The sequence below is a fragment of the Heteronotia binoei genome, chromosome 2 (assembly GCF_032191835.1).
Source record: "Heteronotia binoei isolate CCM8104 ecotype False Entrance Well chromosome 2, APGP_CSIRO_Hbin_v1, whole genome shotgun sequence".
In the NCBI taxonomy this organism is placed as follows: domain Eukaryota; kingdom Metazoa; phylum Chordata; class Lepidosauria; order Squamata; family Gekkonidae; genus Heteronotia; species Heteronotia binoei.
The window spans coordinates 141,171,633-141,199,585 of record NC_083224.1 but is presented as its reverse complement, the minus strand read 5'-3'; the positions used below and the strand labels follow the sequence as shown (position 1 = coordinate 141,199,585).

The window sequence follows — 27,953 nt, the reverse complement described above, 5'->3', positions numbered from 1 at the left end:
TCTGCTTGCTGAGGGGCCAGAGAATTCTTTCAGCCGCTAAGCAAGCAGAAGCAACTGTGTATGATCATGTCCCCTAAGCAAGCAGAAGCAAGGGTGTATGATGACGGCAGAATGGAAACGATGCAGCCGAGGCACTGGAGGCTGGTTAGGGGCCCCAAGTCAGGGGGCCCTGTCTAGCAGTCAGGGGGCTGTTCCCCCACAGGCCCCCTCGTAGGTACGGGCCTGGTTGGCTCACCAGTCAGCTAACATGTGTTGGGAGTTTCATGTAGTTTGGTCCTTCATTGAAGTCTGTACTGGGACTGTAGCCTTAAAGAAACATGAGACAGGCCTTCTTTGAAGCTAGTTGTGTGCACTGCAGCTGAACCAAAACCATTCACATGTGTATCCTTTGTATGCAGGTCTTGACTCCTCAAGATACACCATTTGGTGCTTGTGCAACTACGTTGCGTAGGAAGAAGTGCCCAGGAGATTGCCCACAACCGATGGAATGCAAAACCCGTCACAGTGTTTCGTGGAAATCTGGCCATATGAAATGAGCTGCCAGCTCTCTCCTCACCAGAACATCACACTTAACAAAATTGATCTCCTAGTATCATGTGTATTGCTCTGTACTTTTCTCCACAGTACTATAGCTCCACATGTAAATGCAACTGAACTTTTAAAAGATTGCATAAAGGAAATAATATACTGGCATCACAATGAATTTCCTTTTGCTTCTTTTGAAAAATTTGAATATTTAATGAAACCCACCCAAAAAAGAATGATTTTTGCAAGCTTCTTTCACAAAGTAGCATATTTAGGGAAGGTTTGTATAGGGTTTTTTTGCATACATGAAATCTCTCAGTGAGTTCTATAAAGCAATTAGCAATTATTTTGATTTACATTGAGTTGATTATATATGTGTATCTGTGTATAAAATACAGAGAGATTTATGTGCCAGATCCTGTGGTTTCAAATGGAGCTTCATTACACTGAGCCACACCAGCTGAGGATCTGGACCATCCTGCATTTATCAAATACTGAATTGTTCATATCAGCTAAATTAAATTATAACTGCTAAATGAGTCAAATGAATTGGTACTACTGTTGCCTACACATATTGTATGACTTGGTCATAATAATTATAACAGTTATAATAGTAGCCATGAAAAGTGTGGACCATTTTGTTGAGCACTGTGTTCCTCTATTGCAAAAAACCTAGAGGTGTATGCAGATAGGCAAACAGCTAATTTAAATTGTATAATTGACCATAAGGCAAACCACCTTCAAAGTGTTATTCAAATCTTCTTTAATGATCTTCAGCCTTTCAAACAGTTTGTTCCCTATAGTAATAGTGTTCTGCTTCTAAGCGAACTACATGTGTATTGGTATTTTTTGAAAAGAAAATTGTGAACCTAAGAATCTCAGAAATGCCTTGCTGTATGTATTCATGCCAAAATTTTGTGAGCATTGTCCCTCTTCCAGATTCAGTTGGGGGAGAGAGCAGAATGAAATGCACTCATCCTATGTTGACTGTAGTAGCGCATCCATTTTTTTTCACCATGGCTTTGTGGGGCACTTAGAGGGCAAAAAAATTACATCTTTCCTCAGCTTTTACGCACACAAAACTTTTACCACTAACCTAAAAGGTCAAGTGCCATCATCCAGAAAAACCTGTCATGGGATTGTAAACATTTTAGGAATTGGTTGCAACCTGAAATTTAATGCCAACTCCTGACCCTCAAATTGACAGCCCATCTGAAATACGTTTGTAACTTGTACATATCATTTGGGACTCACTCTCTAGAGCATACAACTGAATACTTTTTTTTTTTTTTTTACAAAGCCAAGCTATGAGAAGTTGGTGGAGATTTATAAGGCTTGGTTAGATATCTTACTTTTACCTGTAACTTTGCAATCTTCCCTATTTTCTAAAATTTGTTTTTAAAGGACAAAGTAACATCAGCAATGTTATAGCCTGCTTGCCAAATAAGTTTTTAACAGCTTTTCTATAACTATTTCATCTTCAGCAGTAGGACTGGTTGGAAAAAGGATTTCACATATTCCATCACCATCCAAGAGGCCGTTCAACTTTTTTTTTTTTTTAAAGAATAATTTTCATTTGCTTGTTGACAGTACCAGGTCTGTTTCATCTTTGGGTTTCTTAGGCTGTTTGGGACTGTTTTTTTTGGCTCCAGTTCTCGGCACCACATGGCACAAGTTGTATACAATTAGAGGCAAGAAAGCAATCTCCTTTCTGTAGCAGACATGTTCTTGTTTTACAGAGGAAGAGAGCCATAGATTCAACCCATGGTTTTCAACATGACCTGTTCCTATGGAAAGTTTCTCATGAGTACATTGAGATTAAATTTGTCTTCATTTTTATGAACTGGTGCTATAATACATTCTTTTGAGAAACTTTGGTAGTTAGGAAAATTAGCATTCTCTCTCTAATATGCAAGGTTCAACACCCTATGGCTCACACAATAAGAATTTCAAAGAGATTCCTGTCTTTCCTACCTTGAAAAACTACACCAAAGAATGGGCTTGACCAGGATTGCACATTATTATGGACTCTTGTGTTGGCCAATTGATGACCTCATACTTTGGTCTTTGGCATTTTTGATTCTTTATCTTGTCCCTGCATCCAACCAGACAGCTATCTGTCACATTTGAGGGAGTTCTAGATTTTCTGTTTCTTAACATTATAACTTCATGGGGTTGGTTGTGAGGGTTCTATGTATCTTATTATGGGTGAATAAAGAGCAAAGATAAAAATCTTGGATCTGTTTATTCAGCTAAATATGAAGCACTGTAGGTTTCAAAATATAAACTTTATTATACATTAATGTGGACTAGTATATTTAATTACTCATCTTGCAGAGGTAAAAACAACAGGATTTGGATTTATATGTTCAACAGCTGGTAAAAATATTAAGATACTTCACATATAGGGCCCACCCCTTCCCCAGACATCCCAATGTCAGTTCTAGGATTTTAGGGGCTCTCAGGTCTGACTGGACCCTCTTAAACATCTAAGTGACCATGGGGGTAACCATATGAACAAAGAGGGACTATTTTCACATCCTTCTCCTAAAAGCTTGCTTTTCCCCACATGGTGGTCACTTCATTTTTTTTTTGTTCACTGCCATACAAACCTGCTTCTCTGTGTTGCCACCCTGTTTCTTCCCTAGTTATCAGCCCTTGAAATCTTTGCGTAGTATTTTCAGGGAAGTTAGAAGCAGCATGGATGTCTCTTGCTTTGCTCCACCCTTTCCAGGAATGGAGTATATCCTACTCACAACTTCTTTGCCATGCATGGAGGAGAGAGGGAGGAGGTAGGTGGCTTCTCTCATGTATCATGCTGAAATTACCGAAAGGTTGGTACTTGTGCTGTTTGGGGTACTGAGCTTCCTGGATTGCTTCATGAGGTAAGAATATTGGGTGCAGTCACCTCAGATTATAGGCTAATCCCTTTAAGTGCTACACCACACTTGCTGTCATGAGAAGGTGGGGAATGCATAAAGAGAAGAAGGGAAGCAGGGCATGCTAAGTGTGGCAGGGGAAGGAACTGGGATTCTAAGGAGCACTAATGACAAAAAAGCAAAAAACCCACACCCAGCTGACAGGAGGAGCTCTTAAAAACACTGCAAGTGAGCTGGAGAGGACGCTCCAACAAGAATGACAATTTATTTATTCCTTAAAACATTTATATCCCACTTTTCCCCAGGGTCAAGGCAGCTTTGTTTTAACTAAAACCTTTTAGTTAAAACAGAAAATAAAAGACGTACAAAGCTGCATGACATGTTGAAAAGCATCAGGTGACGTTTCATAAATGAATAAATATCGCCCCCCCCCCCCCCTTATTATTCTACCTCCATATCTATTGAATTTCTGCTTTTTATGAAGATGTTTAAGACTGCCAGTACAGGTGCAAATTTCTCTGGCTTTTCAAATAAGGATCTCTCCTTCTTAGAGGATTTTCTATCTCATCCATACTTCCCCCCATATACTTCTTTTATAAGCCTGATTTAATGTTTCCTCTTAAGTAAAGTAAAGGACTTATCTGGGCCAGGTTTCCAGCAGCCACTGGATGATACCATGTTACTTGTATGATTCACACTGAACTGGCTTTTGCTACCAGTCAAAAGCAGCCACCTTTGGTAGTCAGCGTGGTCTAGTGACTGCAGTTTCAGATTAGACCCAAGTTTGAATTTCTACTCTGCTGTGGAAGCTCACTGGGTGACCTTGGGTCAGTAACACATTTTCAGCCTAACCTGCCTCACAGGGCTGTTGTGAAAATAAAATGGGGAGGAGAGCGATGTAAGCTACTTTTGGCCCCCCCTTGGGAAGAAATGCAGGGTATAAATGAGGTAAATAATACATACAGAAAAGAGTGAAGGGCAGAAAAAAGGTAGGTTGATGGGTGGGTGGGAAGCACAGAAGGAAGCAGGGAAAGGTGAGGACATGGGATCTGCCAGGATGAGAAAAAGAGGAAATAGTGTGGGGAAGGGGATACAAGTAAAAATGAGGTGCCCTGCAAATCCATATGGGTTCCCACTATGCAAGTGAACCCTGCCATGTGGCTGGCACCATGCAACTGGGCCAGGGAAAAAAAGAGAGAAAGCTGAAGACTGAGAAGCATGTAAAGGTAGGCTGGCTGGTAGTTGAGAAACAGGGAAGGAAACATAAAATGGAGAGTAGCTCTGGGGGCTTTCTGGGAAGGGAAAGAAGAAACAGGGAAAAGGAACATGAGATGCTCTCTGCAAATTTTGTGGTTCCTCCACTTGTATAGAGTGGAGACTTTTAAAGAGGGTTAAATGTGAAACATGGTGCATAGTCTCTTTTTAATATTAAAAATCACACCAGGGTTGGACTTCACTGTGAAAAACATATTAACTGAACTAGATCTGTCCCTAGTGTAACAATGTTCCACTGATATCAATGGCCATCCCCAGTCCCAAGTAATTTCATTTAGAAGCAAGGGGTTTTTATTAACTTTAGCCCTGATGCAGTTGTTATTATAGCTAAACAATCACACACATTCCGCAGTGGCTTCAAATGTAAGCCATCCCTGTACACCTAAAATTATGCATCTGGACGATGCAATAGGGCTGTGATGTTGCTTGAGATACAATTCTAACTGTGATACAATTCTAACTCCTGAGATACAATTCTAACTCTGAGGACCAATACCGGTGGAAGGCTGCTGACCTTCTGGATCTCCCTTGATGAAGTGGGTATTAAACTATTGCACTTTTCCAGTAAATTTCACACAATTAATCCCTTTTGTGAATGCTCTGGTGTTTGCAAAGTTCTTCAACCTATGTTTCAAAACCTTTTATAACATTGGTTCACAAAACCTGTGCCACACGCCATAAACCATGGATAGAGTGAATGTTTTTATTTCAATTTATTATAAAAAAATGGCTATGCAAGTTGGCTCAAAAATGGCACCAACCGTTTTTAATCTTGCTCACCAGTGAGCAACAGCAAAATACATTAGTAACCACCACAAGATTGTCCAATGCCCTTTTCAGTCCACTATTAAGATAATTTGAATGCTAATGCTTTGAAGAGTCTCAGAATTCCACTGGTCAAATTGGTTGGAGGAATCTGGAATGTATCAAAAGGTCAGGTTGTCACCTTTATTGTGGGAAAGCTCCTGTGCTTTTAAAAACAGCCTGAATAACAGACATCCTAAAAGGTGATTCTCCAACATGCAAACTTCTCCCAGCCTGCAGCTACGCTGAAAGAAAAATCTTCACCTTCACTCCTACAGTTCTTAAAGGGACAGGAGTCCTGCTAGAACAAAGCTGGCAACCTTGTTAAGGTGTTTCTCATGTCTTTAATATTGGACTAAATGGAGAAAGGCCTTCAGCTATAAACCACAAGAATCAAACTTTCATAAGAAAAGAAAACTCAGAACTAAACTGAATTAAAACACAAGAAACAGTTTTGTTGATATAATGTCTCCAGTTAATTGGAGGACCCTTAAATAGAGATCCAACTCATAAAACAGCTTTTTCATAGTGAAATAAGTTTGTCACAGTACCATAAAACACTATTTAAAATATGAAGAGATTTGCATTTTTTACAATTTTCCAGCAAAACTGTAATTAAATAAATCATAAATTAGAACACGAATAAAACAAACTGTCATACAAGGCAACACAAATCTTTAAAACCTCTACCTTTAAAATTTGAAGAACATAAGCACAAACTAGAAACAACAGTGGGAATTTACATGACCGAGTTCCACCTCTAAGCAACCTTCCCTGCTCTCAAAGGTTTCAGGTTATTTGTATGCACATTACAATATACAATGAACAAACCTTAAGGTCAAAAATAAGAGCCCTCTGAAAAAGGGATGATTTTGGCAAGTTCAGAAATTCTCGCTAATGTTACAAAAGAGCTGAGACTTCCAGTAAATGCTCCAAAACCAGGACCAACTTTTGCTTATCTATCCTCCACTCAACAAACTATAGAGCAACCTAAGCAGAGTTACAGCCCTCTAAATCAATTGAAGTCAATGGACTTAGAAAGGTGTAACTCTGTTTAGGATTTCACTGGTACAATCCATTGGACAATTCTCTGGCATAAGTTCCAATGAAATATTGGGAGTTCCACTACATTACCAATGCAGTCTTGTCCAGTTGTCAGTTATTTCCAATAAAGTTTGTGCAGGAGAACTTCACAGTGGATAGTGTCTTCATGTTTTATACAGCATTAAAAGGTCTATTTTTGTCTAGTTTTCATGAAAGTTATTTTAAATATATTTCTTCCATCTCAAAAGAGCAGATGAAAAAATTTAGATGGCCAAGTATCTCAACAGCAAATTTTTTCCCTCCCTTCATTAGTTTAACAATAACAATGTGGCATATTGCTAAAGCTATCCAATAGGATATATACAAATATATATCTATATATCAGTGCCATTTTGGTTTAAATTCTTTATATACACATATATTCTTTTTACAAAGTTTCATTAGCATGAAACCAAGTTGCTTTTTTTATGGACAGTGGAGACACAATAAAGCCCAAATGGGACCATCTGCTATAGGGAGCTGTTCTTGAGATGCTGTGTCTGTAGAGGCTTTACGTGAAATTCATAGATCTTCAGTGCAGGTCCCAGTTTTAATGAAAGTCCAGTCAGCACATCATTCCTTGTCATCAACAGTAAAGACTTCCCATCAATTTCCTAAGTGAAAATTAATAATTATGTAAACAACATTAAAAAGCAAGAGAGTAACCCGATTTTGGCACTGGGCACCAATCTCAAGAGAAGGCATTCTAAACTTGTGGGCTCCTTACCAGGTGACATGGGTGATAGTGCTGCTAAGAGGACCAGGGTGATCCTCAGATCCTTGCAAATGCTGCCCACCTTTCTCCTTAGCTGGAAGCATATAGCAAAGCAGATTTGATTTTCTGTGTATAATTTTCCAAATGCATATGAAATGCATAAATAATAGCTATTTATAGAAAGAAAAAGGGTTAAGCAAAAGATATGTTGAAGTCATATGGCAGACAGGCTCTGGCTCATGGAACAGCATCTGCCTTTAGGGTTCCCAATCCCCAGGTCCCAGCGGGGAATCCCCTGGTTTTACAGGCTTCCCCCCACCCCCAGCCAGTTGGCTGGTGGGGGGAAGCCATGCCCCCACAGCCACCAGTACCTCTAAATCTCCTGCAGGTTAAGAAACCTGCAAGCAGGTCCCATTTTAAAATGCCTCTTTGTGCATGTGTGCCCCTTTAAAGTTGAGCAGGAAGCAGGAAGTACTTCATGGGGAAGGGTCAGAACCAGAGCCTCCATTTGTTTTGCTTTCATTTCACAGTAAGTAAGAGTGTGTGCCTGTGAGAGAGAGAGAGAGCAGCGTAGCCCCTGTAATTGTCAGATGTCATTGTCGAGGAACCAGACCCAGTGAGAGAGAGAGAGTACTTTTCAGAAGTCTTTGTAGGGGAGGGAGTAATAGTGTGTGTCTGTCTCTGTGCTTGTTTTGCATTGCTTTCAGAGTCTTTGTATAGGAGCCTGTTTATGGGATAGAGGAAAACTCCACTTCTCTCTCTTTTGTTTGCCTCTGTTAGGCTGAAGAACAACAGTTCCTGTGAGTAAAGCCCCAGTGAGATCACAAAAATGTGAGATTGCAACCTCTGTGCATTTTGGCTGCTTTTTGTGTGTTTACACTTTCATTTACTAGAATTGCAGCTATTGGGGGATGAAGAAATGATGACTATTCAGGTGAACTGCACTGCTGTATTTTTATGCATTTATTTTGGAAATGGGAAAGTCTGGCTCCACCCCAAAGTCTCCTGGCTCTGCCCCCAAAGTCCCCAGATATTTTCTGAATTAGACTTGGCAACCCTATCTGCCTTGCATACAGAAGGTCCCAGGTTCAATCTCGGCATCTCCAGCTAAAAGGACCAGGCCATGGGTGATCTGAGAGACCTCAACCTAAGATCCTGAAGAACCACTGCCTGTCTGATTAACCATATTGACCATGATGGACCAGTGGTCTGATTCAGAATAATCAGTACACTGTATGGTTTTATTTCTAGCAGGATTAAAAGCCAGACAGCCTGAGGATTCATGACTGGCTATAGGAGACAAAGGAAGCATGAAGTGAAGTTAATTGGTTAGCGACAGTCCTACTTTCTGCCCAAACATTAGTGCTCAAAGAGTGGGTTTTGACCAAACTCTCTACATGGCAGTAAAAATAAATGCACATAACGCTCAAAACAATTAAGCAGTGCCTCCAACATAGTTGTCAGCTCTGGCATGGGAAATTCCTGGAGATGCCTAGGTAGTGTTTGGGAAGAGTGGAGTTTGGGGAGCTTAGTATGATTTTTGTCATGGAATCTGCCTTCTTAAGCTGCCATTTTCTTTATGGGAAATGTTCTCTGTAGTCTGGAGATCAGTTGTGATTCTAGAACTCCAGTCCCCCCTTGAAGTTGGTAAATCTAGCTCCTGATCACAAGGGGAGAGCCTATGTGCATACGCTCTACGCTCTTGAGCCAGTGATCATGCATAGGCAGGGGTAAGGTTGTGAACTGGCCAGCAGAGTGATGTCCTGTTCCTTTCATCATAGAATCAGAGTTGGAAGGGGTCATGGTGGCCATCTAATCCAACCCTTTGCTTGATGCAGGATCAGCCTAGAACATTCCCAACAAGTGTTTGTCCAGCCGTTGCTTAAAGATGGTCAGTGAGGGGGAGCTAATTCCATGGATTAACAACTCTTACTATAAAATTTTTTTTCCTAATATCCTGCCCTTAATTTAAACCCATTATTTTGAGTCCTCTCCTCTGCTGTCAACAGGAACAGCTCCCTGCTCTCCTCTAAGTGACAGCCCTTCAAATACTTAAAGAGAGCAATCATGTCCCCCCTCAACCTCCTCTTCTCCAGACTGAACATTCCAAAGTCCCTCAGCCTTTCCTCACAGGGCTTGGTCTCCAGGTCCCTGACCCTCTTCATTGCTCTATTCTGTACCTGTTCCATTCTGTCCACATCCTTTTTGAAGTGAGGCCTCCAGAACTGCACACAATACTCCAGGTGCAGCCTGACCAATGCCGTGACCAGTGGCCTGACCAATGCAGGGTACATTACAGTGTATTAGAAGCTTAAGGTTTGTAAATGGGAAGTTGATATTTTCATGGCATGTAGGTATTTGTTGCAGATCAAACTGATATTAAAGGGACCAGTTTAAGAGTTGGCAACCCTAGACAGAGGATAGAACCAAGGTGGTTATGCTTATTGAAATCTGCTATGCTTATTGAAATCATGTAATGTGCACAAGGTTCATACTGTGGAATTATCAGAGTTTGGTTCATGCTGGTTCTCAGAGAGTTCCAACAAGTGGTCAGAAATACTTAGGAAGAAGGGGTGGGAGTTTCTTAAAAACGAAATACTGAAAGTGCAATCACAGACAGTTCCTTTGAGAATTAAAAATGGAAGAAGCCTAAAGAAGCCGTGGTGACTTCATAAGCAGCTCTCTAAAAACTTGAGAAATAAAAAAGACTCCTTTAGGAATTGGAAAGAGGACCTTATGACCGATGACCTTATGGTCGCCCTGAGCCACTTGTTGGGAAGGGTGGGATATAAATCATAAAATAAATAAATATAAACAAATATAAACAAATCACCAGTGCTTGTAGAGAAAAAGTTAGAAAAGCTAAAGCTCAGTATGAGCTTAGGCTGACCAAAGATGCTAAAAACAACAAAGGTTCTCTTCTTATGTTCAGAGTAAGAAAAAGAGCAAGGACATGGTAGGCCCATTGTGAGGGCAGGAAAGTGAAATTGTAACAGGTAATGAAGAGAGGGTGGAACTGCTCAATTCCTGCTTTTCTTCAGTCTTCTCTTCAGATGGAAACAGTGCTCAACGTGGCAAAAACAGAACATATAATCAGAGTATGGAGTTGCAACCTGGAATCAGCATAGGGGTAGTACATGAAAACTTAGTTTCTTTAAATGAAACTAAGTCCTCAGGGCCAGATGAACTGCATCCAAGGGTAGTAAAAGCTTGCTGATGTAATTTCTGAGCCTCTGGCTATTATTTTTGCGCATTCTTGGAGAACAGGAGAGGTGCCGGAAGATTGGAGGCGGGTGAATGTTGTCCCCATCTTCAAGAAGAGGAAAAAAGATGATCCCGGTAACTACCAACCTATCAGTTTGACATCTATACGTGGAAAAGTTTTAGAACAAATCATCAAACAGTCAGTCCTGGAACATTTAGAAAGGATGGCTGTGATTACGAAGAGCCGGCATGGTTTCCTCAAGAACAAGTCATGTCAAACTAACCTGATCTCTTTTTTTGAGAAAGTGACTGGATCAGGGGAATGCTGTAGACATTGTTTATCTTGATTTCAGTAAGGCTTTTGATAAGGTTCCACATACTATCTGTGTTGACAAGTTGGTAAAATGTGGTTTGGATCCTGTTACCATTAGGTGGATCTGTAACTGGCTGACAGATCACATCCAAAGAGTGCTTGTGAATGGTTCCTCATCCATTTGGAGAGGAGTGACAAATGGAGTGCCTCAAGGACACCATCTTCAAGTACATGAAGGGCTGTCATATCGAAGATGGTGTGGAATTGTTTTCTGTGGCCCCAGAAGGCAAGACCAGAACCAGTGGGTTGAAATTAAATTAAAAGGGTTTCCAGATCAACATTAGGAAGAACTTCCAGACCGTTAAAATGATTCCTCAGTGGAACAGGCTTCTTCATGAGGTGGTGGGTTCTCCTTCCTTGGAGGTTTTTAAACAGAGGCTAGATGGCCATCTGACAGCAATGAGGATCCTGTGAATTTAGGGGGAGGTATTTGTGAGTTTCCTGCATTGTGTAGGGGTTTGGACCAGATGACCCTGGAGGTCCCTTCCAACTCTATGATCCTATGATTCTAAGTGGCGAGGAGAGGTTAACAAAGGAATGACAGTTCTCATTTCCACTCTGAAATGGCTGCTGGTGTCAGAATTGAAATGGTGCTGATATAATGTCAAAATCAGCTGAATTCTTGATCTAAAAGGAGAATTTTAGGTGGAACACAATGAACTTTAAAGGAACCTCAGGCTACAGTAGTGGAATGTGATTAAGCAAATTTAAAATTACAAAACAGAGAATACAGAGAGTAAATGCTAAAACAGAGGAAAAAAATAGTAGACAAGTCCACAGCCTGCATAAAACTAACAGGAGCTGTCGAATAATGGAGTATAAAAGGAAGAGACACCTGAATTGCCAGCAAATGCTACTAAGAGTTGAAAGACATGGTCTAGTAATTTTATGGATCACATCACACAAGTTGCTCAGATATTCCAATTTCCAGCCACTAGCCGAATTGGATAAAGAGATTTAAGGTAGCCTCTGATCTAATGCAAAAAACACAAGAATAGCAGATCTAAGCACAGGGGTAGGTTTCAACTGTTATTTTATGTGCTATACCTCTCACTACAGAATTAAGATTATAAAGTTACTTACAACCCTATACTTGCTTTCTCAGAAGTAAGTCCTATTGAACAAAGTGGGACTTAAGATACACACAGTGACAGTGGCTTCTAAGACCAACTTTACAGGTTTGCCAAGAACAAGAATAAAATTGCAGAAATGTCCATCACCATAGTGCATGAACTGTAATTACTGATTTTTTTTTGTTAAAGTAAAATACAGTTACTCAAAAGACACAGGGCTCATCAACAATGTATTCTTTGGCTAATGAAGACAGATTAGCAGATGGCCAATCTAAACATCTCTTTCAGATGACAAAATCCGGGAGAATACAACAGATCTAGACTGAAAAAACAGAAAACCCCAAAGACATGACTTTTGAAACACACCAGTATCATTTGCATTATTTTTTCTTTGCCAAGATAAATTCATTGTTATTAATTGGCTTATAGAAAGAAAGATATGGAATGATTAGTATACTGGTTCTTTCTGATTCTCAGAGAAGACCAGAAAGTACAAGAAGAGAAAATGGCATTAAGTGTGAGTGAAGCAGTACCTCTTCAATATTTCAGGTAGAAGCTCTGTACAGTCAATCAGAAACCCTTATGGACAGAGGTCATACTTGGCTCTGCCCACTTTCTAAAAACATTTGGTGGGTCCCAGGATAGGTGTTGGTGGAACCATGGTACCCACAGCCACTTCGTAGGATTCGAGCCTTAGACAGTTTTTTCAGTTGTTTGAGACCTATTGTCTTGTTTATTGGAGTTCCTTATTGGCTGATTAAATTAACATTTTGTAACCTGCTTTGAGTTTCAGCAAGAAATGTTATAAATGAAGTAGATAAAAAAAATTACCATTTCATTTGTGACAGAACTAATCAACCAAACTATTATTTCATCTATTTAGTGTTCTAACAAATGCATATAATTCAACAAATTTTATCCTAGATGATATTTTCCCATAATTGTCCCTTCTCAGGACTTTTCTTGTGTAGAGTGAAAATGGATATAAAAAAAGCTAACATGGATTGTCCAAACATTTACCTGCTCTTGAAAAGCATTAGCTTGTTCTTCAAAGCCCACAGTTCTAAAATAATTCACCACATCTGTAACTGCCCAGTCAGCAGGATCAGGAGGTCTTCCATTCTCTACCAAGCTATAAAGTAAAAATGTAGGCAGATGTTAATATTTATGTACAGAAGTACCAGATGCTGCTTCAATTTGTGTAACCTACCTATCACTCACTGACACTGCAATCCTATGCAAATTTATGTGGGAATAAACCTTACTGAATTCAGTCAGATTTATAAACCAGCATAGGACTGCACGATCAAAAATGAAAGAATGCCATCAAAGAAGGAAGGCTCACTTATGGTTGTGAGCCTTTCTGCACAGGCAATTTGATTCTCAAGATGGATCAGTTCAGTCATGAACCTTGAATACTTGTAAGCATAGCTCTATACAATATATTAATTCCTACCCCTACCCCTTACCCCTACCCATCACTGTTGTTTTACCAGCAAATCAAAATTCTTTTCTGCCTCCCCTCCTGAATTAAAGTCTTAAGAGGTATTCCATAGTGTGCTTTCACAGGTAATAAACAGACTCTGGATTATCCAAACAAAGGCTTATTTTACAATATATGGAGTGCCATCAACTTTCTTTAAGCAACCATCTAGAATGAACTTTGCCTGCATTCTTCAGTGTTAGGTGCAGAAAATCTCATCTTAGTGGTATCTATACAGGACTTTGCAATTGCGGAATAAGTAGGATGCAGTTTATGCCCAATGTGTTAATGGAAAGGGGGGAAAGCCAAAGTTCTGTGCCAAGGTAACTGTATATACCAAACTGCATATACCAAACAAACCTGAACTCTTCAGTCTGTATACATTATACAAATCTGTCAGTGATCCATATGGAGCACTGAAGACTCAGCCTGCTGCCCACTTTAACTCTTTTTTCAGACGTTCTTTAGTCTCTGAGATTCACCAGGCATTATCCTCACACATCTAAGTGTACCTTTGGAACTATGAGCAGAAAGTTGGCTATTTTATTTTTATTTTTTAATGAAAGGCAGTACTCCTGTGGGAGGTGAATTCTGAAATCTTTACCACATACTATACAGTTTCTGTGCTCCTGAGGAATCACAATATAGCCACAGTACTGCTTATAGTCCTAGGTTTGAATGGTACCCAATGCCCATAGGAACCCTTTCAAAACCTCTGAAAATAAATTCCATTAGAAAAACTCACAGTAAAGTCAAATAGTCATTAAAAGCTGCCTTGAACCACAAGGAAAGGTGGGGTGGAAATATTTTAATACATTAATAAATATAAACAAAACAGAACATCTTTTTCAAATAACAAAGTCAAGTCTTCAAAACTGTGTGGGAACACACTTTCTCCATAATTTATACTCTTAATGGAAGTGTATTGTTTAAACATTGTTATTGTAAGAATTCTTCTGTAAAGGCAAAATGAACAATATCATGTTAACCAACAAATGTAACAAAGGCATATTTTTCAAAGTATGCTAACATGATTTTTCTTAAAGGTGAAGCTTCTCATCTGGTTCCTCAGTGATACACATTCTGAGAGTATCTTTTGGCACTGATCTGATTACTCACATACATATTTAATTTAGATTCCACGCTAAATATACTCTCAGCATTTAAACAGTTTTTTCTTTGGTATACTTGCAAAAAATATTCCACTCTGTTTCACTCTTATAAGTAAACCAGCTATTTCAGTGCAACAGGTGAACTCGATGCTGACTCAAATCTTAACATGTGCTGCATGCACACAGCCCTCATATAATGGGCTAAGCTTCACTACTTATTTTAGTGTTGAGGGCAGCTCTATACATGCACTAAGGATGGTGGACACCTGGCCCCATCTATTCATGGATCCCTCTGAATTGCAGTGAGTGGCAATATTAATGTTTCTGTTGCCCTTTTGAGACATCATCATTTCAGGAATCCATACAGCTTAATTATATATTACTTTCCTACTGTTTTATGGACAGCAGTACTATTTTTTAAATATTTTTGTTGCTTTGTAGACTGAATATGGGTGTGAGTAGACTGAGGCCACTGAGAGGTATTCGCTGTGTAACTACAGCTAATGAATTAAGACAGCTAAAGTGACATTTGAACTATGGAATTCTTGGCTTAGATTTTCAACTTCTGTCTGGGCAGGAGTTTTTGGTAATAGTTTTAATACCTGTCTCCCATGGCATGTCCAGTCGCTCTTACCCCAGTTAGCTGGTTTGCCCATCCCTCTTGGGTTCCTCACTTCACCTGGATTCTGATTCTGCACAACTATAGACAGCAAGGAAGGGGGGGAAGCAAAAGATGGAAAATTGATCTGTGTGCAACAGCTGTTCCCTACCACTGAGATATTTTAAAAAGATATTGGAGCATTGTTCAACAAAGGACCAGATCACAAATTTGGAGAAAGAGTGTGGTATAGTTAGGGTTGCCATTGCCAACCTTCAGTTGAGACCTGGAGATCTCCTGAAATTACAACTGCTTTCCAGATGACAGACATCAGTTCCTGTGAAGAAAACATCATACCCCACTAAAGTTGCCATCCTATCCAAACTTGTCCTCCTCAGGCTCCACCCCGCCCCCTCAAAAATGTCATGGAGTTGGCAATCCTAGGCAGAATCCTCTCACTTCAGAAACCAGGTGGCAGCTTGTGCTTCATCTCATCATGATTCCCCTGCCCATAGAAACCTAGCACATCAAGGGAAATGCAGTTCAACCTTCTCCATACTAGTCTAACCCTTCTACATGCAAATAGGTTCCTTTTACATGAGGGACTCAGGCAACCATAAGGGTAGAAGATTTGATCTGCAGTTAGTTACAGCTAATTCAATAGAGCCCTGACCTGGATAGCCCAGGATAGCCTGATCTCATCAGATCTCAGGAGCTAAGCAGGGTAGTATTTGGATGAGAGACCTCCAAGGAAGCCTGGAGTTGTGATGCAGGCAATGGCAAACCACCTCTGAATGTCTCTTGACTTCAAAACTGTACAGTTTCTCCATAAATCAGCAGCAGTCTGATGATGGCACTTTCCATCACAACCAACTCAACAGAATAAGTTAGTTCTGCAGAACAATGCAAACTGAAAAGCAGGAGGTACTACAGAATCCAGGTGCCTTTGGCTACTTAGTGTGGCAAAGTTAATGGAATCTGGAACAGAATATACTGTATTACAAGCTCACTTCCTGAATCTGCTGAATCACCCATTGTTTATTGTAAATACTCTTGTGCTTTAAAAGTGAATATGCAAGCAGTAAGACAGGAATGTAATAGGTTTCTACGCTTTGAACAGGGTTGGGCTGCTCCATATCAACCCATATTCTCAATCTTGTTAATTCCAAGCAGGGATAAGTATAATGTAAAACTAACAGAACTGGAATAGTCTTTCCTGTAACCTGGTCCCACTCACCCTGTGCTTGAATCTTCTTCTTCTGATGCAACAAGAAGCTGGAGAAAGGATCTTAAGTACAAATGGGACAACCACCCCAATCCAACATGCATGATAGCACAACTATCATAGTAGAGCTCGTGGCATTCTGTGCTCGCATTTCTGGGTTGGTTATGCAAATTAATACAGATAGAGCCAGTTTGCGCAGACTATGTAGCTAAACTGGGTATCTCTGGATATCCAGCTAAACTGGAACATCACAAACATTCACACGTATGCAGGGATACCATGCAAACACTTAGATCTTTGGTAGCCTGTTTGGGCTGGGATTTTGGGCAGCATCTGGGGAGGTATGGTCAGAATGAAAGCAAGATCAGCACTCACAAATGCAGAAGAAATGGCTAGGACCAGCAGCAAGCCTTTCCATCAGACAGGGAATGCCAGTTTTTCTTAGAGTTTTTATAGCAGCTTCTCACATCTGAGAACCTATTGGTTGTGTTCAAGGGTGGAGCTCTTTAAGGCTCAGAACTTCCTCTGGTCCCTGAAACTGGCTCATCTTGTCGCTTCAGTGGTTTGCCACATGGGAGAGGTGTGGAACTCTCAATCCCAGAGTTACCAGTTTGACTCCATGTAGCTCCTGACATAGCCGAATGCTAAACAGTGAAGCTTGCTTAAGCTGATTGATTTTGAAGGTTTCGTATTACACTAGAAGAGATCCTTCTACTGAAGTGCTACAATAGAACTAATTTACAAGACTACTTCTAATTATCCAAGCATCTTGGATAAAAAGTTTTGCTAATACAGGACCAGCAAACAATGTTCTAATTCAAATTAGACTTTTAGCTTGATTTTAAGGTATGCTTAATTGAGAGCCAGTGTGGTAATTGAGAGCCAGTGGTTAAGAGCAGCAGACTCTAATTGGGAGAACTGGGTTTGATTCCCCACTTCTCCACATGAAGCTTGCTGGGATTTTTGAGTCAGTCACAGTTCTCTCAGAGCTCTCTCAGCTCTACCTACCTCAAAATGTGACTGTTGTAGAAAAAGGAAGGGAAAGGCAATTGTAAACTGCTCTGAGACTCCTTGGGATGGGGGTGGGGGGAAGGTAAAGGTAGTCCCCTGTGTGAGCACCAGTCGTTTCCAACTCTGGGTGACGTTGCTTTCACAACGTTTTCACAGCAGACTTTTTACGGGGTGGTTTGCCATTGCCTTCCCCAGTCATCTACACTTTCCCCCCAGCAAGCTGGGTACTCATTTTACAGACTGCAGAAGAATGGAAGGCTGAGTCAACCTTAAGCCGGCTACCTGAACCCAGCTTCTGCCGGGATCGAACTCAGGTCTTGAACAGAGCTTAGGACTGCAGTACTGCAGCTTTACCACTCTGCGCCATGGGGCCCTTAGAGAGGGTAGAGAAAAGGTATAAAAACCACCTTCTTCTTCATACAGGATTTCAGCTTTTGAACATATTCTGAAGTAATCTTTTAATACAGTGGCCAGGTTCCCCTTCAAACTGGAGACATCCTTCCCCTGGCTGGCCCTTCTTGTTGCTGTTCAGGTGGGTGGAAGCAGAAAAATAGTGGTGGTGGGAAATGGGGAGGATGATCACCAGTGTCCTCCTGATGCAATAACATCAGTTCCAGCACTACTGGAAATGACATCATTGTGTCACTAGTGATGCCATTATAACACCAGTGAGTCCCCCCCCCCCCCAAGACAGGTTAGTCTCCAATCTCAGAAGCAGTTTTGTCAGGGCTATTTCAACAATTTTGCAAAATAGTAGGGACAATTACACTTTTGCATTTAGGCCTCAGGGATGGATTCCCACCCCAAATACAAAATACACAAGGCCAAAGGGTGAAACATGAGTAAGTGTAAAACACCTTTTAAATGCACAGAGGTTCAATTATACATTCTTCAACTTTGAGAGTGGCTTATTTCTCCAGTACTCAAAGGAACAGCATGTTTACAAAATCTGGAATGAGAATGAGCCCATAGAAAGCCAATAGTTTGCAAAAACCACAAGCTAATGAGCAATGGAATATTGGGGGGTGGGGGGTGGTGGACCCTCTCCTAAGCTACATTTTCAAGCACTCCCCCCACCCCACCACTTGCTTTAGTTCAAGTGAAGCAGTGCAAGTGAAGCAGTTCAAAGCTATCCTTTGCACTTGAAGACCGCACTTGGCTTCTTTGGACACAATCACGGGGTTGAAGAATGGAACTCCAAATGGTTGACTTCACCTCAAAGGCTTATTACTGCTCCGTGGTGAGATTCATAGGCTGATAACAGATGGGCAGTTTGGGACAGATGGGAAGCATCTCAAATTGGGCTGGCTCAGAAAGAACACGCTCCAGCACAAGGCGCCCTTATCCTGCCCGCGGGGCACCTTGGCATGGTCATACGGCTGTAGGGCACCATTCCCTTGGTGCAGTTTGGTTTTCTTTTTTTCCATACATTTTTAGTGGTCATGTGCAGATAGGTGCTCATGCACACATACACACATGAGCTCATGCACTCTGGACAGTTTGGTAAAAAAAAAAAAGTGGGAAGCAGCTTGGAGTGGCTTAGTGGATTCACATCGCCAAGGTGCCTCACTGGCACGCTTCCATGTCCAAATGCCAAAGAGGCAACTGGCGTGCGGCTCAAAAATTTGCTACCACTTTGAAAGTGGTAGCTTTTTGAACCACTCTGAGGATGTCGGAGGACAGAGTGAGTACAGGATGAGGACAGGAGGCAGATGTTAGCATTCGGAAGGATTTTTCATGTCGGTTTCTGAGGCATGTCTGAGTTGGCCCAAACTGCCCATCTATTATCAGCCATAGTATCAGCAGGTTCCCCACCCAGCAAACGCCCCTTAAACCTTACACACGGCAGCTGTTATTTGGGTATATCGCTAGGAAACAGGTAAACTAACTGTGAATAAAGCTGTAGGCTGTTTCTCTCTCTACCATAGTACTCATGCTTTCATAGTCATTGTGTGGTAGAAATCACAAAGTCTGGAAAATGCTGGCATCAAAAGAAAGAGACAGAGGAAAACGTACCACACCAGACAAACTGAAACCTATTTATAACCGCTACCACAGTGTGCCAATTGCATACCTTTCTAGATAAACAGAAGTCCAAACACACTCATTCAAAAACCCATCGTTTCTTAACAAGCTAATTATGCTTCCCTGCAGCTTGCAACAGAAACCACCTTCAATTAGTATCTGCCTCTTTATTGTATGAGCTGCAGGGCAAAGTACTAAATCCAAACTGGCCCAGTTTTGATTAAATCTCTCCTCCAGCAAACTAGATAACAAGTCTTGTAATTCAGGGTGCTTTTTAAGAGAGCTCTTGAAGTATAATATATGGATATTTATTACATATTAGCAAATTGTATTGACAGTTTAGGCACATAGGGATTAAATAAGATCAAAGGAGGTGGAGATAGATGAAGCCCAGGAAATAATATGGCTGAATTATAAAATATAGTTCCACAATCTTACAGCTAACAATATGGAGTAAAATAAAGTTTTAGTACAGTGGCACCTTAAAGAGCAACAATGTTTAATTCTGGGTATAAGCTTTTGTGGGCATGAAGTGTACATGCACATGATGAAGTGCATGCATGTGACAGTTTATACCCTAAATTAAACTTGGTTGGTCTTAAAGATGCTTCAGACCAAAACAGCTACCCATCTGAATATGGAATACGATACTGTAATCAATGTGGGTAAATTATCTACTTATGCATTATAATACAACCTGATCATCATGGTATCTGATTTCCTGGAGGGCTGACAGAAATATATAGCAATCAGCACCCAAACAATCAGCACCAAAACCATACTCAAGAAGCAGGATGATCTGGGTCCTGCTCATCCATGTTTCTGTAACCTCATGGTTAGATTACTGCAACATGCTCTATGTGGGGCTGCCCTTGAAGACAACAGAGAAACAACAACTGGTCCAGGATGCAGAAGCCTGGCTGCTCTCAGCAGCTATCTACAAGGAATATGTTGCCTGTTTTAAAACAGCTTCATGGGCTGTCAGTAGTCTATTTTTGAGTTCATTTCAAGGCCTTCATGATATAGGACCCGCATATTCAAAGGACTGTCTCCTTCCACATGTCCTTGTGAACCAACTGCAGTCACCAGGCAGCATCTGTTGGCTATGCCTGTCTGGCACCAACCAGAGTCCAGGCCTTTTCCACTGTGATCCATACTTTGTGGAATGGGCTCCTTGAAGACATGAGAAGGGCCCCTTCCTTGGAGATCTTCAGGAGACCCTGCAAGGTCCTGCCTATTTGCCAGGGCATTTGAGGAGGTCTGAACAGCAGGCATTTTTTAAGGGGGGAATGAGGGATTTTATTTTACATTTGGTTTATCTGGGGATGTTTTGATCATTATTGTAAGCCACCTTGAACTAAGAGGTGGGATATAAATGTTTTAATAAATAAAGTATAGCTGACAGAGTAGCATACAGGTTGCTCATCCATCTGCAGAGCTACCACTACCTTCTCACTATCCATTTAAATCTTACCAGGAGCTAGCTTTTCAGAAGAAAAGCCTCAGAAAGGTAGCAAATGATGTGGTTACAAATATCTGATGAAGTATGCATTAGCCCACAAAAGCTTATGCTATGATCAATTTGTTACTTGTTACTGTGCCACAAGAAATCTGTCTACTTTGGTTGCTCCAGACCACTGTACCCATGTCTTTAATGGCAAATGTATATGAGGACACTGAGGGGATAATGTTATTTTTTTTTAATTTCCATGCTTCAAAAAGCTTCACTAGCTGATTTTTGCACATCAAGTTGCTTTTAAAAGCAGAAAAACAGGGCACATTTATCAAAATCTAACTTAAGGCTGGATAAAATGCCTCCAGCCTAAGGAGCCTTCCTCCAGCTTAAGTGGCTCTTCTGTTGGAGGCAGAGTTGCCAACAAGCCTGGAGAAAAATATCCTATCTTTTTGATACAGGTTTAAAATGTGAAAATGGACAGCTGAAGCTTTTTATGGCATGCAGGGAAATGACATCATCTGGTACAGAATATTCCATTAAGCCTCTATTAAAGGGACAGGAGATTTGCTGCCCCCCCCCCAACAAAAAGCAGTTAGGAAACCGAGTTTGGAGGAGGCTATCAAACTGCTTAGTGGAGTGGTAGGATACAGACCCCTGGGGTATCTCCCCCCACCCCCGCAGTCAACTTGGCAGCCCCAGGAGGCAGTCTTTGCTGCAATCAGATTTTATGAATGAAAGGAAAAGCAAAAAAGAAAAAAGAAAGAAAGCTATGCAAAATTAAATCTTTGTCAGCCCTTTAAGTTGAGATACTTAAGTCTAAACTAGGAATTTAAAGCACAGACTTCCCATTGAGTTATAGCACTTTAAATGTCAAGAGACTACAGACACTATTTAAGAACACATTTTCCTAGATTCTAGATAGCCTTTCAGATAAGTAACCATAATTTTTCAGGATTAATTTTCTGGTTCTAAATCCAATTTCTTGCTTAATCCTCCATTTTCCCATTTGTTCCACCTGTCAACAGGTAGCAACCTGATACATAATATACAAAGTAATTAGAATCGCAGTGTATTCTGATTGTTCCATTGAGGCATCACCTCTGCAGCTGAGATGGGGCTTCCATCTGTCAGATTTTGTTGCCACATTGCCACCTACTGGCACGTAATTCAAAACACATTGTTTAAAAGTGTTTTAACATCTTCCTAATAACAGATATTACCCTCTAGAGTTTCCCTCAAATTCCCCCTTCATGCTTTCCTGAGGCCTTTCCCTTTCATGCTCTATATATCTTCATCTAGAAGCTGCCCTTAATCTTCAATACTAGATGCATTTTTGAAATTGATGGAGAAATGCATGGCTAGGAAATCAAAATACTCAAAATAGCAATGAAGAATTCAACGACTCATTATGGCCAAGGGTTTAAATGGACATTACAAAAGCTGTGGGATAGCCACTTCTCCCTGCTTCCCCGTAAAGGCCCTTTTTACATTGTCATTCTAAACCGGATGTTATTCATTGTTGGCCAGATTTCAAGTAAAGGGATGGGGGTTTCCTATAGCAAATTTCCTTCCATTAATGAGCCATCTCTGAAGTGCTCCCCCCCCCTTTCCCACTGTGTAATCTACCACGGACTTTAAAAAAAAACATCCGAAGGTGAGTGCTATAGTGCTAAATGACTATGGCACTGAAGTCCTATAGTAACACTATTGAGATGCATTGATTCAAAGGAGCCAATGGCTGAAGGCTTACACAGAACAATGTGAGTTCTATAACTCACTTAGAGACAGACAGCAAAAGGAGTGCACCTACATGAGTTACCAAGCCAGCCTTGGGAAAAAGTTGGAGTAGACCTGTTTATATGGCAAGAAGTGATCTTATAACTGTGGATTACTGTTCAAATTTGAGGGATAGGTCTGTTGCCAGACAGACCCTTATTAAGATGCTTAAGAACCATTTTACCTGCTATGCGATGCCTAATACTGTATTTTCAGATAATGGAACTCAAATTGTGTCAGGAGAATTCAGAACCTTCCAGATGCAGTGGGAATTTGGTTAACAGACATCCTCCCTTTCCTTTCCCCAGAGTAATGGGAAAGTTGAATCAACAGTCAAAATGGCTAAGTGAATTTTGGTCGAAGCAAGAAAAGTGGGGGCTGCTCCATACCTGACCATTTTTTACTACTGGAACAGACCTTCACAAATTTTGGATGGGAGTCCAGCCCAAGGCTTGATGGGTCAAAGGACCAAAACCTTGCTGCCTATGTGTGGCAACTTATTACAACCGGAGGACCACCACAAGCAATCTGAATTTATAGCAGAACAGAAGATAAAGCAAGCTTATCACTACAACAGATCAGCTAAGGACTTCCCAACCTGCAAACAGAGCTAGAAATGGCCACTGACAGAATAAAGAGTAGAGAAAGGTCAGGTGACCACATGATCATTTACATAAGAATATAAGAGAAGCCATATTGGATCAGGTCAATGGCCCATCCAGTCCAACACTGTGTCACACAGTGGCCAAAAAATCCAAGTGCCATCAAGAGGTCCACCAGTGGGGCTAGAAGCCCTTCCACTGTGCCCCCCTCAAGCACAAGAATACAGAATATCACTGCCCCAGACAGAGAGTTCCAACAATAAGATGTGGTTAATAGCCACTGATGTACCTTTGCTCCATATGCTTATCCATTTCCCTCTTGAAGCTGTCTATGCTTGTAGCCGCTACCACCTCCTGTGGCAGTGAATTCCACATGTTAATCACCCTTTGGGTGAAGAAGTACTTCCTTTTATCAGTTCTAACCCGACTGCTCAGCAATTCCATTGAATTCTCACGAGTTCTTGTATTGTGAGAAAAGGAGAAAAGTGCTTCTTTCTCTACCTTCTCTATCCCATGCATAATCTTGTAAACCTCTATCATGTCACCCTGCAGTTGATGTTTCTCCAAGCTAAAGAGCCCCAAGCATTTTAACCTTTCTTCATAGGGAAAGTGTTCCAACTCTTTAATTATCCTAGTTGACCCTTTTCTGCACTTTTTCCAATGTTACATCTTTTTTGAGGTGCGGTGACCAGAATTGTATGTAGTACTCTAAATGAGGCTGCACCACAGATTTATACAGGGGCATTATGATACTGGCTGATTTGTTTTCAGTTCCCTTCCTAATAATTCCCAGCATGGCATTGGCCTTTTTTTATTGCAATCACACACTGTCTTGACATTTTCAGTGAGTTATCCACCATGACCCCAAGATCTCTCTCTTGGTCAGTCTCTGCTAGTTCACACCCCATCAACTTGTATTTATAGTTAGGAATTTTGGTCCCAATGTGCATTACTTTGCACTTGGTCACACTGAACCTCATCTGCCATGTTGACACCCACTCACCCAGCCTCGACAGATCCCTTTGGAGTGCCTCACAATCCTCTCTGGTTTTCACCACCCTGAACAATTCTGTGCCATCTGCAAACATAGCCACTTCACTGCTTACTCCCAACTCCAAATCATTAATGAACAAGTTAAAGAGCATGGGACCCAGTACTGAGCCCAGCGGCACCCCACTGCTTACCATCTTCCACTGCAAAAATTGCCCATTTATACTCACTCTCTGTTTCCTATTAATTAGCCAGTTTTTGATCCACAAAAGGATTTGTCCTTTTACTCCATGACTCTCAAGCTTACTAAGGAGCCTTTGATGAGGAACTTTATCAAAAGCTTTCTGGAAGTCAAGGTAAACAACATCTATTGGGTCCCCCTTGTCCACATGTTTGTTCATCCCCTCAAAGAACTCTAACAGGTTAGTGGGACAAGATATTCCCTTACAGAACTCATTCTGAGTCTTCCTCAATAACTTGTGTTTATCAATGTGCCTACTCATTCTGTCTTTGATAATGGTTTCTACCAACTTTCTACAAACTGGAGAGCCAGTTTGGTGTAGTGGTTAAGTGTGCAGACTCTTATCTGGGAGAACCGGGTTTGATTCCCCATTCCTCCACTTGCACCTGCTGGAATGGCCTTGGGTCAGCCATAGCTCTGACAGAGGTTGTCCTTGAAAGGACAGCTGCTGTGAGAGCCCTCTCAGCCCCACCCAGCTCACAGGGTGTCTGTTGTGGGGGAGGAAGGTAAAGGAGATTGTGAGCGGCTCTGAGATTTATATCCCGCTTCAGAGTGGAGGGCGGGATATAAATCCAATATCTTCTTCTTCTTCAACTTTCCTGGTATTGAAGTCAGACTGGCCTGTAATTTCCCAGACCTCCTCTGGAACCCTTCTTAAAGATGGGGATGACATTTGTTACCTTCTAGTCCTCAGAAACGGAGGCAGATTTCAATGAAAGATTACATATTTTTGTCAGGAGATCCACAAGTTCAACTTTGAGTTCTTTCAGAACTCTTGGATGTATGCCATCCAGACCTGGTGACTTATTAGTTTTTAATTTGTCTATCAGTTGTAGGACCTCCTCTCTTGTCACCTCAATCTGACTCAGGTCCTTCAACACCCCTTCCAAAATTAGCGGTTTTGGAGTGGGTAAACACTTCTCATCTTCCACAGTGAAGACTGAGGCAAAAAATGCATTCAGCTTCTCAGTCATTTCCCTACCCTCCTTCAGTAATCCTTTTACCCTTTGGTCATCCAAGGACCCATTGCCTCCCTGGCTGGTTTCCTGCTTCTAACGTATTTGAAGAAATTTTTATTGTTGGTCTTTATGCTTTTTGCAATATATTCCTCATAGTCCCTTTTTGCCTGCCTGATCACAGTCTTGCATTTGATTTGCCACAGCCTGTGTTCCCTTTTATTAATCTCACTTGGACTAGATTTCCACTGCTTAAAGGAATCCATCTTACCTTTTACAGCTTCCATTACTTCGTTTGTTAACCATGCAGGCCTTTTCTTATACCTATTTGTGCCTTTCCTAACTTGTGGTATATATGTTATCTGAGCTTCTAGGATTGTAGTTTTAAATAGCCTCCAAGCTTCCCCAAGGGTTTTGGCTCTATTTGCCTTTCCTTTCAGTTTCCTCTTCACATGCCTCCTCATCTCAGAGTATTTACCTCTTTTGAAGTTAAAAGTGATTGTTTTGGTCTTTTGGGGCAACTCCCTATTTATACAAATGGTGAAATCAATAACATTATGGTCACTGCTCCCAAGCGGATCAATCACTTTTACATCTCTCACCAGGTCTTGGGCATTACTTAGGACCAAATCCAGAATTGCCCCACCTCTGGTAGGTTCTGTGACCATCTGCTCCATAGCACAGTCATTGAGACTGTCTAGAAACTCAATCTCTTTCTCTCGACCAGAACACATATTGACCCAATCAATCTGTGGGTAGTTAAAATCACCTATTATGACACAGTTTTTACATTTAGCTGCTATCTTCAATTCTTTCATCATATTATAATCGTCTTCTATCTTTTGATCCCGTGGGTGATAACAAACTCCCATAGTTAAACTTCCTTTGGGGTCCACTATTTCGACCCAAAGCATTTCTAGAAGGGAATCTAATTCTCTGACCTTCTCAATCTTACTGGACTGTATACCCTCTCTGACATACAGAGCCACCCCACCTCCAACCCTTTACTCCCTATCCTTCTGATATAATTTATATCCAGGAATCACCGTGTCCCAATGATTCTCCTCATTCCACAAAGTTTCTGAAATACCCACAATGTCTATGTTTTCCCCAACACTAAGCATTCCAACTCCCCGATTTTACCTTGGACACTTCTAGCATTTGTATATAAACATCTATAATTTCCCAGTCAAGTTAGGCCTGCAATGTTCCTCCTGCTGCCTTGAGGCTTTGGCAGACAATCCATACTGTTAGTCACCATTAGACAACTCTAATCCAGGGTGGCCAACGATAGCTCTCCAGATGTTTTTTGCCTACAACTCCCATCAGCCCCAGCCATTGGCCATGCTAGTTGGTGCTGATGGGAGTTGTAGGCAAAAAACATCTGGAGAGCAACCGTTGGCCACCCTTGCATCCATTGCCTGGTAGAAAAGTAACAGCTAACCCTTCATCTCTTTGAGATGAGTCCACCTGAACCAGAGACATTTCATCTCCTGTCAGCTTTCCCCCAAGCTGTCGGCTTTCCCCCAAGGTAGGTCAAACCTTGAAAATAAGTAGAAAACATGCAGCAGCAGTTCAACCTATAGCTGACTCTGAATCAGCAGACCAAGAGGCAACTCAGTGATGAACATACAACCATTCCAGTTTTCAATACCTAAATGCGAATAGCTTACATTTCCCAAATCCTATTGCCCAAGAAGATGATAGTGTGACCAATCCAACTCAGCCTTTACTAAACACTACAGATCTTAACTATGGGCAGGAAAATATGACTTCATTTGTAGTGCAACAGAAATACAAAGAGGGGGAAAAGCTAGTTTGAGGGGGATAGGATCTGAGTGACAGTATAACCCACCTAAGCCTGGATTGATAACTAAGGTAAAACTGACAGGTCTGTGTTGGCTTCTCTTAAAAGTGAAGAAAAACAACATTAATTTAAAATACACAGCTTGAGGTAAATTCAGTTGTGAGATGTTAGGCTTTACACTGTAAATATCTCAGGAAACCTCTCAAGCAGGTTTATACTTTATCAGCAGAGAACTATGCTACAATTTAGTAACACACTAGACCCAATAAAACTCTGCTGGTCTCCTATATTTTATTTTTACACTCAGCTCTCTCCACAAAGAAACTTAACCAAAGATCTGGTATCTCCTCAGAACTTTAATTCACACTCCTGTTAAACTAACCCTCAAAACCTCACTTTTGACTAACAACAACCCCTTGTCAGATTCTAACTTCTCCAAAACAAAGCTCCTCTTGGCTGATTCAGTGCACTGCTCTGATTGGTTACCATGCCTCTCGGCTACATTTCTGTGTTCTGCCTGTCACAGCTTTCTTCAACGGCCACCTTTGTTAGGATTCACAGACCTACAGCAGTATAGTGGCTGTATATTCATTACAGTGTACACAGTACTAAAGGGTTCCCCAACATGAAGTCTGCAGTTGTAGGGCTATCAGCCACTCACTGGCAAATTCTGGAAGATTTTTAGGATGTTGCCAGGGGAGGGTAGATTTTGGGGGGAATGCGACATCAGTTCCAGATGA

The 27,953-nt window shown here is 41.1% G+C and overlaps 2 protein-coding genes across 5 annotated transcripts in view; one reads left to right on the top strand and one right to left on the bottom strand.

Annotated features, from left to right (window-relative positions):
- Positions 1-2,885, top strand: part of LOC132567659 (uricase-like) — a 63,985-nt gene extending 61,100 nt beyond the window's left edge. The window contains exon 8 of the mRNA XM_060233340.1: positions 399-2,885. Within this exon, the coding sequence (XP_060089323.1) occupies positions 399-536 (138 nt within the window). The 3' untranslated portion in view covers positions 537-2,885. The remainder of the gene's footprint in view (positions 1-398) is intronic.
- Positions 2,886-5,368: 2,483 nt separating this feature from the next.
- SAMD13 (sterile alpha motif domain containing 13) overlaps positions 5,369-27,953 on the bottom strand; it is a 67,409-nt gene continuing 44,824 nt past the window's right edge. Inside the window, exons 3-4 of one of the 4 annotated variants that reach the window (XM_060232115.1) lie at positions 12,952-13,063; positions 5,369-7,180 (exon numbers count right to left, since the gene is read on the bottom strand). In XM_060232115.1, the coding sequence (XP_060088098.1) occupies positions 7,037-7,180; positions 12,952-13,063 (256 nt within the window). In that variant the 3' untranslated portion in view covers positions 5,369-7,036. The remainder of the gene's footprint in view (positions 7,181-12,951; positions 13,064-27,953) is intronic. The other 3 variants (XM_060232117.1, XM_060232116.1, XM_060232119.1) reach the window with 3 other exon arrangements.